General features: G+C 36.4%; 1 protein-coding gene across 33 annotated transcripts in view; it reads right to left on the reverse strand.

Moving 5' to 3' along the window:
* The window catches only part of CAMK2D (calcium/calmodulin dependent protein kinase II delta), a 321,127-nt gene that overhangs the window by 200,618 nt on the left and 106,051 nt on the right, over nucleotides 1-14,458 (reverse strand). For all 33 annotated transcript variants that reach the window (XM_055086199.1, XM_028492203.2, XM_028492202.2 and 30 more), the window contains exon 3: nucleotides 6,990-7,049. In XM_055086199.1, the coding sequence (XP_054942174.1) occupies nucleotides 6,990-7,049 (60 nt within the window). The remainder of the gene's footprint in view (nucleotides 1-6,989; nucleotides 7,050-14,458) is intronic.

The following is a 14,458-nucleotide window of genomic DNA, read 5'->3' on the forward strand; positions in this document are numbered from 1 at the left end:
AGCCACGGCCGCTGAGCCTGCGCGTCCGGAGCCTGTGCTCCGCAACGGGAGAGGCCACAACAGAGGGAGGCCCGCATACCACCAAAAAAAAAAAAAAAAAAAAAAAGTGTGACTTTGGATAAGTCATATAGATTCAGAAAACTTTAGTTTCCCTAATTATTTAAAAAAAATTTTTTCCCCAGCTTTATTGAGAAGAGCTTCCCTAATTATTAAAAAAAAAAAAAATTGAGTTTGTACTAGATAATCTATGGGATCTCACTTCTTGCAATATTATAATTCTGATTATTTATATATAATATATATTACATAACATTATATACAATATATATACACAGTATACATCATATACATAATACATAACAGTTTCTGAACTATGTTTTCCCACTATTGAGTTTCCCCACCTCCCAGGAAGAAACTACTAAACATCAAGAAATGATTAATTAACTGTATAAAATCACTTATATATGAAATTTAAAAATAAAACAAACTAGTGAATACAGCAAAACAGACGCAGACTCACAGATGTAGAAAACAAACTAGTGGGTAACGGTGCAGGGTGGGGAGGGGCAAGGGGCATGACAGACGTAGGGTTTTAAGAGGTAAAAACTACTATGTATAAAATAAATAAGCTACAGTGATATACTGTGCAGCACAGTGACTACAGCAAATATTTTAGAATAACTATAAATGGAGTATAACCTTTAAAAAGTGAATCACTATGGTGTATACCTGAAACACATAATATTGTAAATCAACTGTACCTCAATTAAAAAATAAATTAAAATGATTAGTTAGGTACTACTTGGTGAGTAATGCCCCCTAATAATTTATTCAGTTGTTTATTTACATTAAATATCTTCCAAAGTTTATTAACTCCTCACCAAAATGATAAGATGCATTATTTAACTCTAATAATTCTCAGAAGGAAATAAAGTGATCAAAGTTTTCTCTGCTTTACAACAAAAACAGCTAGAAGTTAATGAGCAGATGGGATGTGCTTCAGCAGTTCACAGAACAGACCAGTGTCAGAAGTAGAATAACGTGGGGTCCACTGAGTCTATAGAGTTTTCCATTAATACGTCTTTAATTTTCTATTGCACTTTATAATAACATATGAGTGATCGTGTTTATGTGTTTAGGGTAGTAGCTGTGAGAGGTAGTAGAAAGGATGTAATCATTAAGAGAATATGCTCTCAGGAAGGTTAACTCATTGTACTAGGGGTCCCAGGGCACTAATACAGACTAGATTTTAAAAGACCACACAGCCCTTCTATTGGCTCTCTGATAAGGTAAGCCTTATCAGCAAAGGCTTACCTTAAAAGGTGATACTGATCTTCTACAAATATAAAGGTTTCATCAAACTTTCAAAAAACTTATCTTGATCTTTCCAACATCTACACAAAGCATAAATTCAAGTCTTTAGAGAATGAGATAACCTAGTAACAAAATTTTTCATACCACCAACTGCAGAGTTGTCTCAAATATTGATCTCCTTGAAAATAAAGGATTTTAAGTAGGTATTTTCTCACTTAGGACATCAAATTCGTCAGATTAAAGCTCTTGATATTTTTTCTTTTCTTTCCCCAGTCTACTTCTTTTCAGATTCCTATAGTTGAATTTAGTGAGTGTTTTGCCTGTCTTCCTAGTTTTTCCTTACTGTTTTTACTTATTTGGGCTCCACTATAGGTTTCAATAAATAAGTAATAATGCTTATTAAAGATCAAGCACAAAAACAATTGAAATACAGAATAATTTTGACAACAATTTGGATATTACCTTAAGTATTTTATTTCTCTACCTGAAAGGTATTTTCCCCTTATTTTGTAAATATGCTGACATACAGCTCAAACTCTCTCATTTACCATGAATTTGTTTATACCTCAAGAGAAAATCAGCCATTTTATTCAAATAAAAGATGAACATAATGATCAAAACGAGCTAATTAACAGAAGCATGAGGTCAGGTGTTCTCTCCAAATTTCATCAGCACCATAATGTTACTTTAGAGTTAGCTATAATCCTTCCAGTCTGTTCAAACAAAATTGTCTGACTAGCTGCTCCAAAGGCAGAGAAAAGACGGAGCTGCTTAGGAAACTGCCTGCACTTTCAGATTTGCGGAGCCCAAAGATACGTGGTGCTTTTCAGAGACTGTGTGGCCCACACAGAGAAGAGTGCCACCTTGGAGCTATTTCAATTCTTACCCAAGAAGATGGAGGTGATAAAAACTAGATTCTGATGAACTGGTGGAGCACTATTATCCCTGACTCTGCTCAGGTGACTACAACCCATTTCACACACTGCAGACAGAGCAAATCAGACTGAGACACGCTTCTCTCGCTTAAGATCTTTCCGCTGGCTTCCCGCTGCACTTAGGCTAAAACCCAAACACACTAACCCGGTTTACAAAGCCCTACCACCAGGCACCACCTCGCCTTCTGACTCATCTCAGGTCATCTCCGGTTCACCCAGGGCGGGGCACACGCTGGTCCCCAACTCCTCCCCTAACAAGGGAAGCCCCCTCTGCTTGCAACCCTTCCTCCCTGAGCTTTCCCAGGACGGTTCTTCCTGTCACTGAGATATCAGTTGAAGTGTGACCTCCGCATACATACTGTGCCAGACAAGCCACTCTAAAGTAGTGACAAAGACTCTCTCCTTGACCAAACTTTAAAGAGGCTCCTTTAAGCCCTCTTTTCAGCTAAGTCTTGCCCTTTGAGGCCCTGTCCTCAACTGCCAAAGCTACCCGATAAGTCATCCTCCCACACTCTTGATTTTTGCTCAACCTTGATATCTGATCGAGTTCCTCATCATCCTTCCTTGATATCTAAATTCTTGGTCTGCCATTAATAAGAATCTTGTTATTCTAGGCCATTTTCCAAAGAATCCCCCTACTTTTGATATCTCCTCTTAATAATTTTCCACCCACTGACCTCTCATTCTGCTCCTTGGCCATAAAATCTCCAGCTGTCTTTGCTATAATTGGAATTTACTCAACTCCAGTAATATTGAATAAAATCTATCTGTCGCCTTTCACTAGTTACTGATTCTGTCTCTCTTTGACAGTAGCCACCCAATGCCCCGGTATCAAATTACCCTATTTTTAATTCTCTGCACAGAACCAAACCCTATGACATTATTACAATGGTTTATTTGTTTATGGCCTATCTCCTTACACTAGGGTGCAAGGCTTGGGAAAAGCAGGAACACTGTCTCTCTTGATTGCTGCTTCATCACCAGTGTGTTGAGCCTAGAACATGGCCTGGCATTGGCTACACACTCAATAAATTTTGTTGAGTTAGACAATTAAAAATTATATTTTCATGGTTTATCTAAAGAGTTATGAAAATGCACACAAGAGAATGCTGAAAATTAGCAATATACAGATTTATTATAAAAGACAGAAATGAATATAAATGTTAAAAATTGTTTCCTCTAGTTTCTTCTTCATACATGATTGTGTCTTCCAAATTTTCCACTAAATGTGTATATTACTTTGAAAATCAGAAAAACATTAAAAAAAAAACACTGAAGAAAAGAAAGTGGTTTAGTGAACGACCACTTTTAGTTGGTTTAATATGTTTCTTTGGGACAAACCTTTTACTCGCTATAAATTCTCAGATTATCGATTCTGTGCCGAGAGAGACACAAAAAAATAAAAATGTAACAAGCCAATTTTCACAGGGGAAAAAATGGACAAAAACAGTCTTTCCTTCCTTGAAGTTATAAAACCTGACAGATTTTAAGAAAACCAAGCAAATAACAGAAGAAGAGAATAAGAGTCTTATATTATTTAGATAGACTACCTACTTCAGGGAAATCAAGACCAAATGCTGTCTTCCTTCGTAATCTGAACTAGCAGCGAGTAAGTGCAAGTAATCTCTATGAAAGTGTCAACAGCACCAAGATCTCCACAGGAACAGCCATGTTCTGCTCACTGCACACCCATCCCAGTCCACCCACAGATGTCCACTGTGGAATCTATCTGTAAAGCACACCTTTGTTTGCAGCTGCTTACTATTGTATGGCATTACTGTTGTTGTCTCATCATTTTTCTTTACATGAGTAAATACAACATTGTCACATTATATGATACGAAGACCCATCGATTAAGATAAAATGAAAAACAACTTATCCTCATTTCTCCAATTAGAAAAAACAAAAAAAGCTTTGGTGGAATCCACTGAGCAAGCTCCTGCCTCAGGGCCTGTTTACAAAGGCAGTTTCTTCCCTCTGCCTGGAAAGCTTTTTTTTCCCCAGAGAGCCAAATGACTTGTGTCCTCCTGGTTTTTAGGTTTTCACTCGTTTCATTCTCAATAAAGTTATACTGATAAACTATTTAAAATGTAATGCCCCAACATACCTTTTCCCTTTCCCTGTTTTCTCTCCTAGTAACTATATCACAATCTAACATCCTATACTTTGTTTACAGTCTGTCTACCCCAACAATGCAAGCTCCATTGGGGCAGGAATATTAGCCTGTTGTGTTCCCACCATATTCCCAGAATATTATGAAAACGAACCAATTTTTTTTTTTTTGGCTGCATCGGGCGGCATGCAGGATCTGAATTCCCCAACCAGGGATCAAACCCACACACTCTGCAGTGGAAGTGTGGAATCTTAACCACTGGACCACCAGGGAAGTCCCCCACTATATTCCCAGAAGATTAATTTGTTAAGTAAATGAATGATATGAGTGAATTTGCCACTGTTATGGTTGAGATTGTGTCTTAGAAGTTTAATATATCTGTGATTTATACCCTGAAGCATAAGATCACTAAAACTCTCTCTTGTGGTTAGAAATGGGTCTGAGAGTTCAAACGACCTGAGAGAGAAGAAAATCTCAAGTGAGGCAACCAAGGAGCTATGACGTTGGCTGCTATGGAGCCCTGAAAAAATGCTATATTGTGTCAGAGTGTGTTGATGGTGTGATGTCACAAAACTTTAGAACTTTCCCCAGTGTATGACTTCCCCTTTCTTGGGAAGGTCATTCTGCATGGGGTGTCAAAATGCAAATCATTCTTGTCTTACTTTTTGTTTCTTTGGTTTAACTGTGGTCTGCTAGAGGAAATGAAGGCAACTACTTTCATTATCTATAAAAATTGAGTTTCAGGGCTTCCCAAGAATCCGCCTGCCAATGCAGGGGACATTGGTTCTAGCCCTGGTCCAGGAAGATCCCACATGCTGCAGAGCAACTAAGCCTGTGCACCACAACCACTGAGCCTGAGCTCTAGGGCCAATAACTACTGAAGCCCACACACGTAGAGCCCGTGCTCCACAACAAGAGAAGCCACCACAGTGAGAAGCCTGCACACTACAACAAAGAGTATCCCTCACTCGCCGCAACTAGAGAAAGCCCGCACGCAGCAACGAAGACCCAACGCAGCCAAAAATAAATAAAATAAATTTTTTTTTTTTAAATTGAGTTTCATAGAAGGATCCTGATTAAAAACAAAACGGCCATGGCCACTGAGCCTGCGCATCCGGAGCCTGTGCTCCGCAATGGGAGAGGCCACGACAGTGAGAGGCCCGCGAACCGCAAAAACAAAACAAAACAAAACAAAACAACGAACAAACAAAAAAAACTCTCTTTCATAAGAATGACAAGTTCAGTAAACTAAGATTGCATTTTATCTTAAACCTGAGCAAGGAAAACACTCTTTGAACTATAGTGAGTCATTATTGTATAATTTCTCTTTAGCCAATATTATGGGCTGAATTGTGTCCCTCCAAAATTCATGTTGAAATCCTAACTCCCAGTACCTCAGCATGGGACTATATTTGGAGCTAGGGTCTTTAAAAGAGTAGTTAAGTTAAAATGAGGTCATTAGGATGGACCCTAATCCAATATGATTAGTGCCCTTACATGAAGAAGAAATTTAAAAAGAGACATCATACAGAAGGAAGACCATGTAAAAACACAAGGAGAGAAGATGGCCACCTACAAGACAAGGAGAGAGGTCTCAGAAGAAACCAACCCTCCCTACACCTTGACCTCAGACTTCTTGTTTCCAGAATTATGAGAAAATACATTTCTCTGTTTAAGCTACCCAGTGTGTGGTACTTTGTTATGCCAGACCTAGGAAAATAATACAGCCAACCAAGAAATGCCATAGACTTTTATCAGGGTAAAATACTTATAAAAAGGTATATTTACATTTCAGAAGTTATTTTGTTTCCTCTCTAAACCAGAAGGCTCTTATTAGACAGCTGCTAGTTTGTTAACGCATCGATTTACTTGTTAGTGTCTATTTAAGTAACCCACAAAATGCAGGATATTAAAAACTTCAAGGAAGGAATAGACACTGAATGGCCCTATACATAAAAATAGAGAAATATAAACCTTCTCAGTGAATGATTTTGCTAATTCTACCACATGATTACTCCCTCTCTCACACCTTGCATGTCAGAAACACTTTGGCTGACAGTAGAACTGACAGAGCTGGGACGGTAACATTTTTCGAAAATAAAACTATTGTCACAGAATATAGCTTCTTCTTACCTTTGTTTCTTTCTTGCATTTGTTTTATATTCATCAATATTTTTTAGTTTTGAACATTATCATGCCATTATATTCATGAGGGTTAATATTCTAAAACAATTTTACTAGTTTCTTGAATAGTATCAATGATTACGAGGTAAACATTTCACAGGATAGGTGAAAAGTAACTTAGGTGACTAATATAATGGCGTAAGTTCTGTCTCTCTGCACTTCAGTAGCAGCAGCTGAACAATCCTTAAAGATACATAAAAGCACTATTCAACTAGTAATACCTTATATTATTTTTAAAGTGTTTGTATGAAAGAACTGTTACCTTTTGAAAAACTTTAAAAAAACTTTGAAGAAACAAATGTAACCAAGATCAAAAGTTAGGAAACTATTTGTTAATTGAAAATATTCTAGTTTATTAAATTAATATTTTTTTAAATTGTGGTAAAATTACATAATGTAAAATTTTAGTTAATATTTAAAATATGCTGAAAACATTTCCTTACCAATATTGGGGTGCTTCAAAAGACGGCAGATTCTAGCTTCCCTTTCCAGTTTCTGATGATCTATTAAAAAAATAGAAAAATAAATCACAGCATTTAGCAAAAGAGATTAAATGACACTAAACAGCATATCAAAATGACATAAAGCCTTCACATTTACTTATTCTTTGGTTTCTTTTTTTTAAAAAAAAAAGTCATCATTTGAATTTGGAACTATGTGAACACAAGAGTTCAACAATATAATTATTTTTTATTGGCTTGAAGCTTGATAGAATGAGGTATAAAACAGAGCTGAATTTAGACTTTTGCTGGGGAAAACAGTAAAAATGGCACAAAACAATAGTATTCTTTCTTATCCCTACCCTAGGTATATACTGTTACAACAACTTAAATATGCCAATATAGGCATACACATTTAAGCAAAGGATACCTATCTGGCAAGTGGAATGCCAATGGAACCAGTGCTAAATAGGGTTAATCCCAGTTTATCCCTAACAACAAAGTGTTCCCTGTCCAGTCATATTTTCTATCAAATACTCTTCCCACAATTTTTAATCCAACTTCCTAGACGTATGATGCTTTTCCATATACCAAGAACTCCCCAAACACCAAACTGCTTGCTCGTCTCCACCCTGCTCTGTTTCCCTAACCATTTCCTTGAAGGGGCACAGACTACTGTAAACTTGCATTTAAAAAAACATCTGATACTCTTCTTGGTTTCTTTGTAGTAGTTCATATGCACATAATTATAAGGAAAATCACTCGCCAAAACACAAAATAAATGGCAGAGAGAGGCAAGAACACCGCAGAAATGCATGTTGCCAATAAGAACAGTAGAGTGTGGTCCTTACTGAAAGCCTTTACATAGAGGAAATGATTTAAACCTTACAATAGCCCTCTAAGATAGACAATATTATTATCCCTACTTTACAAGTACAAAAACTAAGGCAGAGAGAGGTTAAGATTATAATATTCATAAGTGGCATCTACAAAATCTGCTCTCATTAACTAGTGTCATAAAACAGCCTAAAGAGAATGAGGGGGGCACCTACCTAACCACGCACACAGTTTATGCCAATGGTCCTCAAACACTGTGGTCTCAGAACCCCTTAACACTCTTAAAAATTATCAAAGACCCCCCCCGAAGCTTTTGTTTATGTGGATTAGATCTATTAATGTTTACTTTACTTTATTAGAAATAAAATTGAGGCAAACTTTAAACATATATTCATAAATTCACTTAAAAACAATAATGAACCCATTACATTAACGTAAGTGACTGCATTTAACTTTTAAACTTTTATTTGGAAATAACTGAAACTTACAGAAAATTTAAAGAATAATAATAGTACAACATGCACCCCAATATTCATTGCAGCACTATTTACAATAGCCAGGACATGGAAGCAACCTAAGTGTACATCAACAGAGGAATGGATAAAGAAGATGTGGCACATATATGCAATGGAATATTACTCAGCCATAAAAAGGAATGAAATTGGGTCATTTGTAGAGATGTGGATGTACCTAGAGAGTGTCATACGGTGTGTAGAGAGTGTCATACAGAGTGAAGTTAAGTCAGAAAGAGAAAAACAAATATCATCTATTAACGCATATATGTGGAATCTAGAAAAATGGTATAGATGATCTTATTTGCAAAGCAGAAATAGAGACGCAGACGTAGAGAACAAATGTATGGATACCAAGGAGTGGGGGGAGGAATTGGGAGATTGGGATTGACACATATACCTTATTGATACTATGTATAAAATAGATAACTAATGAGAACATACTGTATAGCACAGGGAACCCTACTTAATGCACTGTGTTGACCTAAATGGGAAGGAAATCCATAAAAGAGGGGATATATATACGTATAACTGATTCATCTTGCTGTACAGTAGAAACTAACACAACATTGTAAAGCAACTATACTCAAATAAAAATTAATTTTAAAAAAAGCATAGTACAAAAAACACCTGTGTACTGTTTATTCAGACACATTATTAACATTTTACCCATTTTTTACATCATTTACACTCTCTCTCCCTCCCTGTATATGTTCGTGTATATGTATACATATATTTATCTAACTGACACACGTATATATAAATATAAATGTTTATATTTATACCCAAAATCATTTTTTAATGAACCAGTTGAAGGTAAGTTATAAACATCAAGGTCCTTTACCCCTAAAATTTCAGTGTGTATTCCTAAGAACTGTGATATTCTCTTAAAATCATAGTACAGTTATCAACTTCAGCAAATTTAACATTAAGACAATAATTTACCATCCACACTCCAATTTTCTCAATTTAACCCAATGATGTCCTTTATAGCATTTTTCTCCTTTTAATGCAGGATCCAGTCTAGGGTCAGGTACAGCATTTAGTTGTCATTTCTCTTTATCTCCTTTAATCTGGAATATTTCCACAGTTTCCCTCTGCCTTTTATGACCTGACATTTTTGAAGAATACCATCGTGTCTATTTTATAAAGAGAATATTTCTCATTTTGGTTTTGTCAAATGTTTACTCATGATTTGATTGAGGCTATGTGTTTGCAGCTACAACATGTGTTCTCAACTATGTGTTCTCAGCTAGAACATTATCCTTCTAGGCTATCACATCTGGAGATACACATTGTCCAACTGCTCCTCAAAAGTGATGATAACTTGGATCACAGGTCAAGGTGCTGTTGAATTTCTTTGCTAAATAATTATCTTTTTAATTTTGCCTTATAAGTAACAAGTATGTGGGAAGACATTTTAAGACCATGAAAACATCTTGCTCTTCATAAAAATTTCCCCCTAGATTTAGCATCAGTGATGATTCTTGCCTGAACCAGTCTTTACTATGATGGCAGCAAAATGCTGATTTTCCAACTCCAGCACAGTAACATATTTTTCATGAAAAATACTATATTCCTCTCTCCCCTCCAAAAAAAAGTGAGAAAAGTGGCACTGTTAAATTTTTCCAATCTCTTTCATGTCTGGCTTCACAGACAACATCTGTACTCTCATGTTTGCTTCTATATTCAATATGCTGCAATATGTTGTGTGTATGAAGAGAATCTGACTCACAAGGTTATATAGTTGGACAAAGAAGAAGTGTCGTAATAGCTTTTACAGATAATTGTGGATGTTATTCTTTAATATTATACCAAAACTCCATGAATGGCAGTTTCTTAAAGGTTAGTTGCAATGTGAAACCTGAAACCTTATCAATAAACTTTATGAATCATATCAATGAAGTTATAAACTTTAAATCAAATTTATTTTCAACACTGTATATTGTCCAATGTAATAAAATTTTACCCTGCTACATTAAAATCCATTGTTCTTTCTTGCACTTTGAGACTTTTACTCAGGCATAATTTTAAAATATGATGCAGTGATCATCTGGAAAATATTGGTTCAGTATGTTATATAGTTTTTGCGGACACATTTCATTACACACTATCAGAAAAGTAACAACTGTTAATATCACCATTAATCTCGTCAGAAAATTCTTTAAATTTGGGAATGAGTGTAGTTCTCATGGGCAGATACAAGTTTTCCAAAATTTTAATTTTTGTTTGAAAGCTTGAACTGTGTTATTGGCAATAAATGCTACCCGTTGTTTTCCTTGAAGCGATAGGCTCACTTTGTTCATTTTTGAGAAAATGTCTGTCGAAAACCTAAATCTGAATAATCATAGCTAGCTGTTCAGTTGTTATTTCAAATAAAAATGGTGTTCCATGAAGAAACAGCTAATTCAGCTCCCAACTCAAACAACTGTGCAGGTGTTTTTCCTTGAGATAATCATTGTACTTCAATATGGAATAGAGGTGCTTTATGCATTCTTCCCACTGAGTCATGCAGAATGTTCCAGAGATGTGTGATGGAAGGTCAAGAATTAATAACAGTAATAATTTTAATCGGTTCATCAAGGACAATTTTAAGTGAAATGAGTTTTTTTTTTTGGTCTGTGAGTGCATGTTGTTGAAAAATAGAGTCCAATAGTATAGTTTGATGTCACTGCCTTGATTCATGCAGAGGCCTCGGCAATTTTATGCACTATTTCTTTTGCGTAATATGTATACATGTCAATGCATACCAAAAAAAAGGGCAGATAATGTCTTAGTTTTATTATGAAAATAGTTTTGACCTTGTACATCCCCTAAGAGGGTTTTGGGGACTCCTGGGTCTGTGGGCCACACTTTGAGAACCACTGGTATACATTATAAAGAACTATTTCATAATAATACTTATTTTTTTGACAATTTAGGAAAATATCTTAAACATATACAGTGTTATAGATAGCTCAAAAAGAAATAGTGTTTTAAAGAATCAGCATAGCGTTGGATAGGATCTAACAGTATATCCATTATACCTGGATTACCAAATATAAAGACATATTCTCTGGCCTTACCATCTAGAACTACAAGTACTTCAAATAAATATAAATTCTTCAAACCCCCTATCGTTTTAACAGTCTTCATTCTTTTTTTTTTTTAAGAAGTCAAATATTTTAATGGTATCCATGTTTGTTAAATCATTGAGAGTCAGACCCTTTCCTTCCACAGTCTGCAAAATATTTTGGAATGACCTCAAATTTCACGGAAGGAAAGCCCTTACAGCTTCCTCATGAGGGCGTGAATTCTTTAAGGGTGGGTGCTGTGTCTTACTCCCTCTGAGATCCCCAAAGCTTATTCTTTTTTTTGAAAATCTTTTTTATTTTTATTTTTTTAAATAGATCTTTATTGGAGTATAATTGCTTCACAATACTGTGTCAGTTTCTGTTGTACAACAAAGTGAATCAGCCATATGCATACATATGTCCCCATATCCCCTCCCTCTTGAGCCTCCCTCCCACCCTCCCTATCCCACCTCTCTAGGGCATCGCAAACCACCAAGGTGATCTCCCTGTGCTATGCCGCTGCTTCCCACTAGCTAACTATTTTACATTCGGTAGTGTGTATATGTCAATGCTACTCTCACTTCACCCCAGCTTCCAGTTTCCCCTCGCCGTCCTGCAGTCCTCCAGTCCATTCTCTATGTCTACATCTTTATTCCTGCCCTGCCAACAGTCTTCACTCTTAAGACAAGCTACTTCTAGAATATTGTTATTTAGAAATATACAAATAAACGCAAAATGTTAAACCAGATTTTGAAAATGTATCTAACACCATCTTAAATATTGTAAAGTAGCCTATGTAAAGCATATGAAAAATACATGCTTAGAGGAATTACAATTTTGTTATGGAGACAGGAAAATGCAAATATATATGCTAAACCATGTGAGCTATACATCATCTAATACATATATAATCATGTGAAAATAAAGAAAAACAAGATAGCAAAAGACCTTTGGACAATAAGTGAGTGGTATAGTGTCTTAGCTAAAGAGAGAAACATAATTATAGAATTTTATATAGCCTATTCTTATGGACCGTGTCCCTGTAAAACTCATATGCTGAACTAACCCCCAGTACCCCAGAATGAGACTGTATTTGGAGATAGGGTCTTTAAAGGGGGTAATTAAGTTAGAATGAGGTCATTAAGGTAGGCCCCGATGCCATACGACTGGTGTCCTTAAAAGAAAGAGAGTTAAAGAGTTGAGGATATTGACATGCCAAGAGGGAAGACCATGTGAAGACACAGGGAGAAGACGGCCATCTACAAGCCAAACAGAGAGGCCTCAGAAGAAACCAACCCTGCCAACACCTGATCTTGGATTTCTAGCCTCCATAATGTGAGAAAATAAATTTCTGTTGTTCAAGCCACCTCACCTGTGGTACTTTGTTATGGCAACCTCTAGCTAACTAATAGACCTAAGTGTTAGTTTTCTATCGCTGTATTAAAAATTACTACAAACTTAGAAGCTTAAAACAATACGTATTTTTAATCTTGCGTTTTCTGTGTGTCAGGAACCTGGGCATATTTTAACTGAGCCCTTTGCTTTAGGGTCTCCCACAAGGCTGCGGTGAAGGTGTCAGCCAGGGTTGGGGTCTCATCGAAAATCTTAACTGGGAAGGATCTGTTTCTGAGCCCACATAGTTGGAGGCAGTATTTAGTTCCTCAAGAGTTGTTGAGCTGAGGGTCTTAGTTCCAGGCTGGCCGCTGGCTGCCCTCACTTCCTTGCCACGTGCCAACATGGAAACTTGCTTCGTCAAAACCAACAAGGGAAAGAGAGAGTCTGCTAGCAAAAGGGAAGGCCCTATCTCATCTAGCCTAACCCCAGGAAGTGACGGATATCACACTTGCCATATGTGCTTGGTTAGAAGCGAGTCACTAAGCTGGCCCACTTTTAAGGGGAAGTAATTACAGAAGGGCAGGAATAGGAGGAAGCAAGGACCATCAGGGCCATCTTAGAGGGTGTGTGCCACATCTGACTAGGAGGACTGGGGTTTTCATGAGCTTCTCTCTCATACCCAGCTTCACTTACTTTTTCTTCCATACAATCACATCACTTAGTGATCTCCTATGAGACATAAGGCATTCTGCACTCTTCTGTCAGGGCATGTTGTGACATCTCAAACATGATGACAGAACTAAAGTTTTCATTAAATGGAAATGCATATTGCTTGGTGTGCTTCACATTCAACATCAAGTTCACAACTTTGGAGGGAGTGGGTAGGTGAGGAGGAGTGATGAAGTGCCTATTATTACCAAAGCGCACTTCTGTATTTATCCTGCTAAAGAGAAAAATTAGTTTTACATTTAAAATTTCCTCTACTTCTAATTCAGTGGGGAAGAAAAATCATACACCCTGCCTCATCATTCCCAGCACTTACAACTACAATGGTAACAGGCAAAGACAGATTACAAAAGGCAGGAAAGACATCCATAATACTGTGTATCACCATTTGAAGATTTTCTTTTATTATCCACACACCCTACAGCTAGTGTAGAACCAGCTTCATTTATCATTTAATATTTATTAAAGTACTCAACCTATAATAGTTTGGCTTTATTATTCCTTTGAAGCTCAAGTCCACAATGTTATATGAATAAAAGTATAACTCATCAAGCTGCAATCTTGTCAGGCCTGATAAGGTACATGCTGTTAGCAATATATGGTGGAAGACTTACCGTATAAAAATGCCTTAAGGAAAATATATTACTGTTCAGTTTTGACAAAGAATCAGTGGGGAATAATATTACCCAGTACAGAGAACTCCGGATTTTAAAAGAGTTTCTGAGAATTTTGAGAAAATGTTATTTCTTTCCAGCTTTAAGGTACTTTTTGATACTTAATAAGATATTTTATTTCAAGTGAGGTAAAAAAATGTGAATTTGGACCAAATAAAATAAATCCTTCACTCCTGTTCCAAGTCAAATTTTAATCTTTATGCAAAATAACTCTGATCACAAGTGAAATTAAAGTGCTAGCCTTGAATCACCTTTGAAAAGCAATGAGTATCATTAAAGCTATGTAAAGCAACAACTTATTTATCTGGCAGCCTCAGGGAATGAGCTTTTGTCAG

The sequence above is a fragment of the Physeter macrocephalus genome, chromosome 7, assembly GCF_002837175.3.
Source record: "Physeter macrocephalus isolate SW-GA chromosome 7, ASM283717v5, whole genome shotgun sequence".
Taxonomy (NCBI): Eukaryota; Metazoa; Chordata; class Mammalia; order Artiodactyla; family Physeteridae; genus Physeter; species Physeter macrocephalus.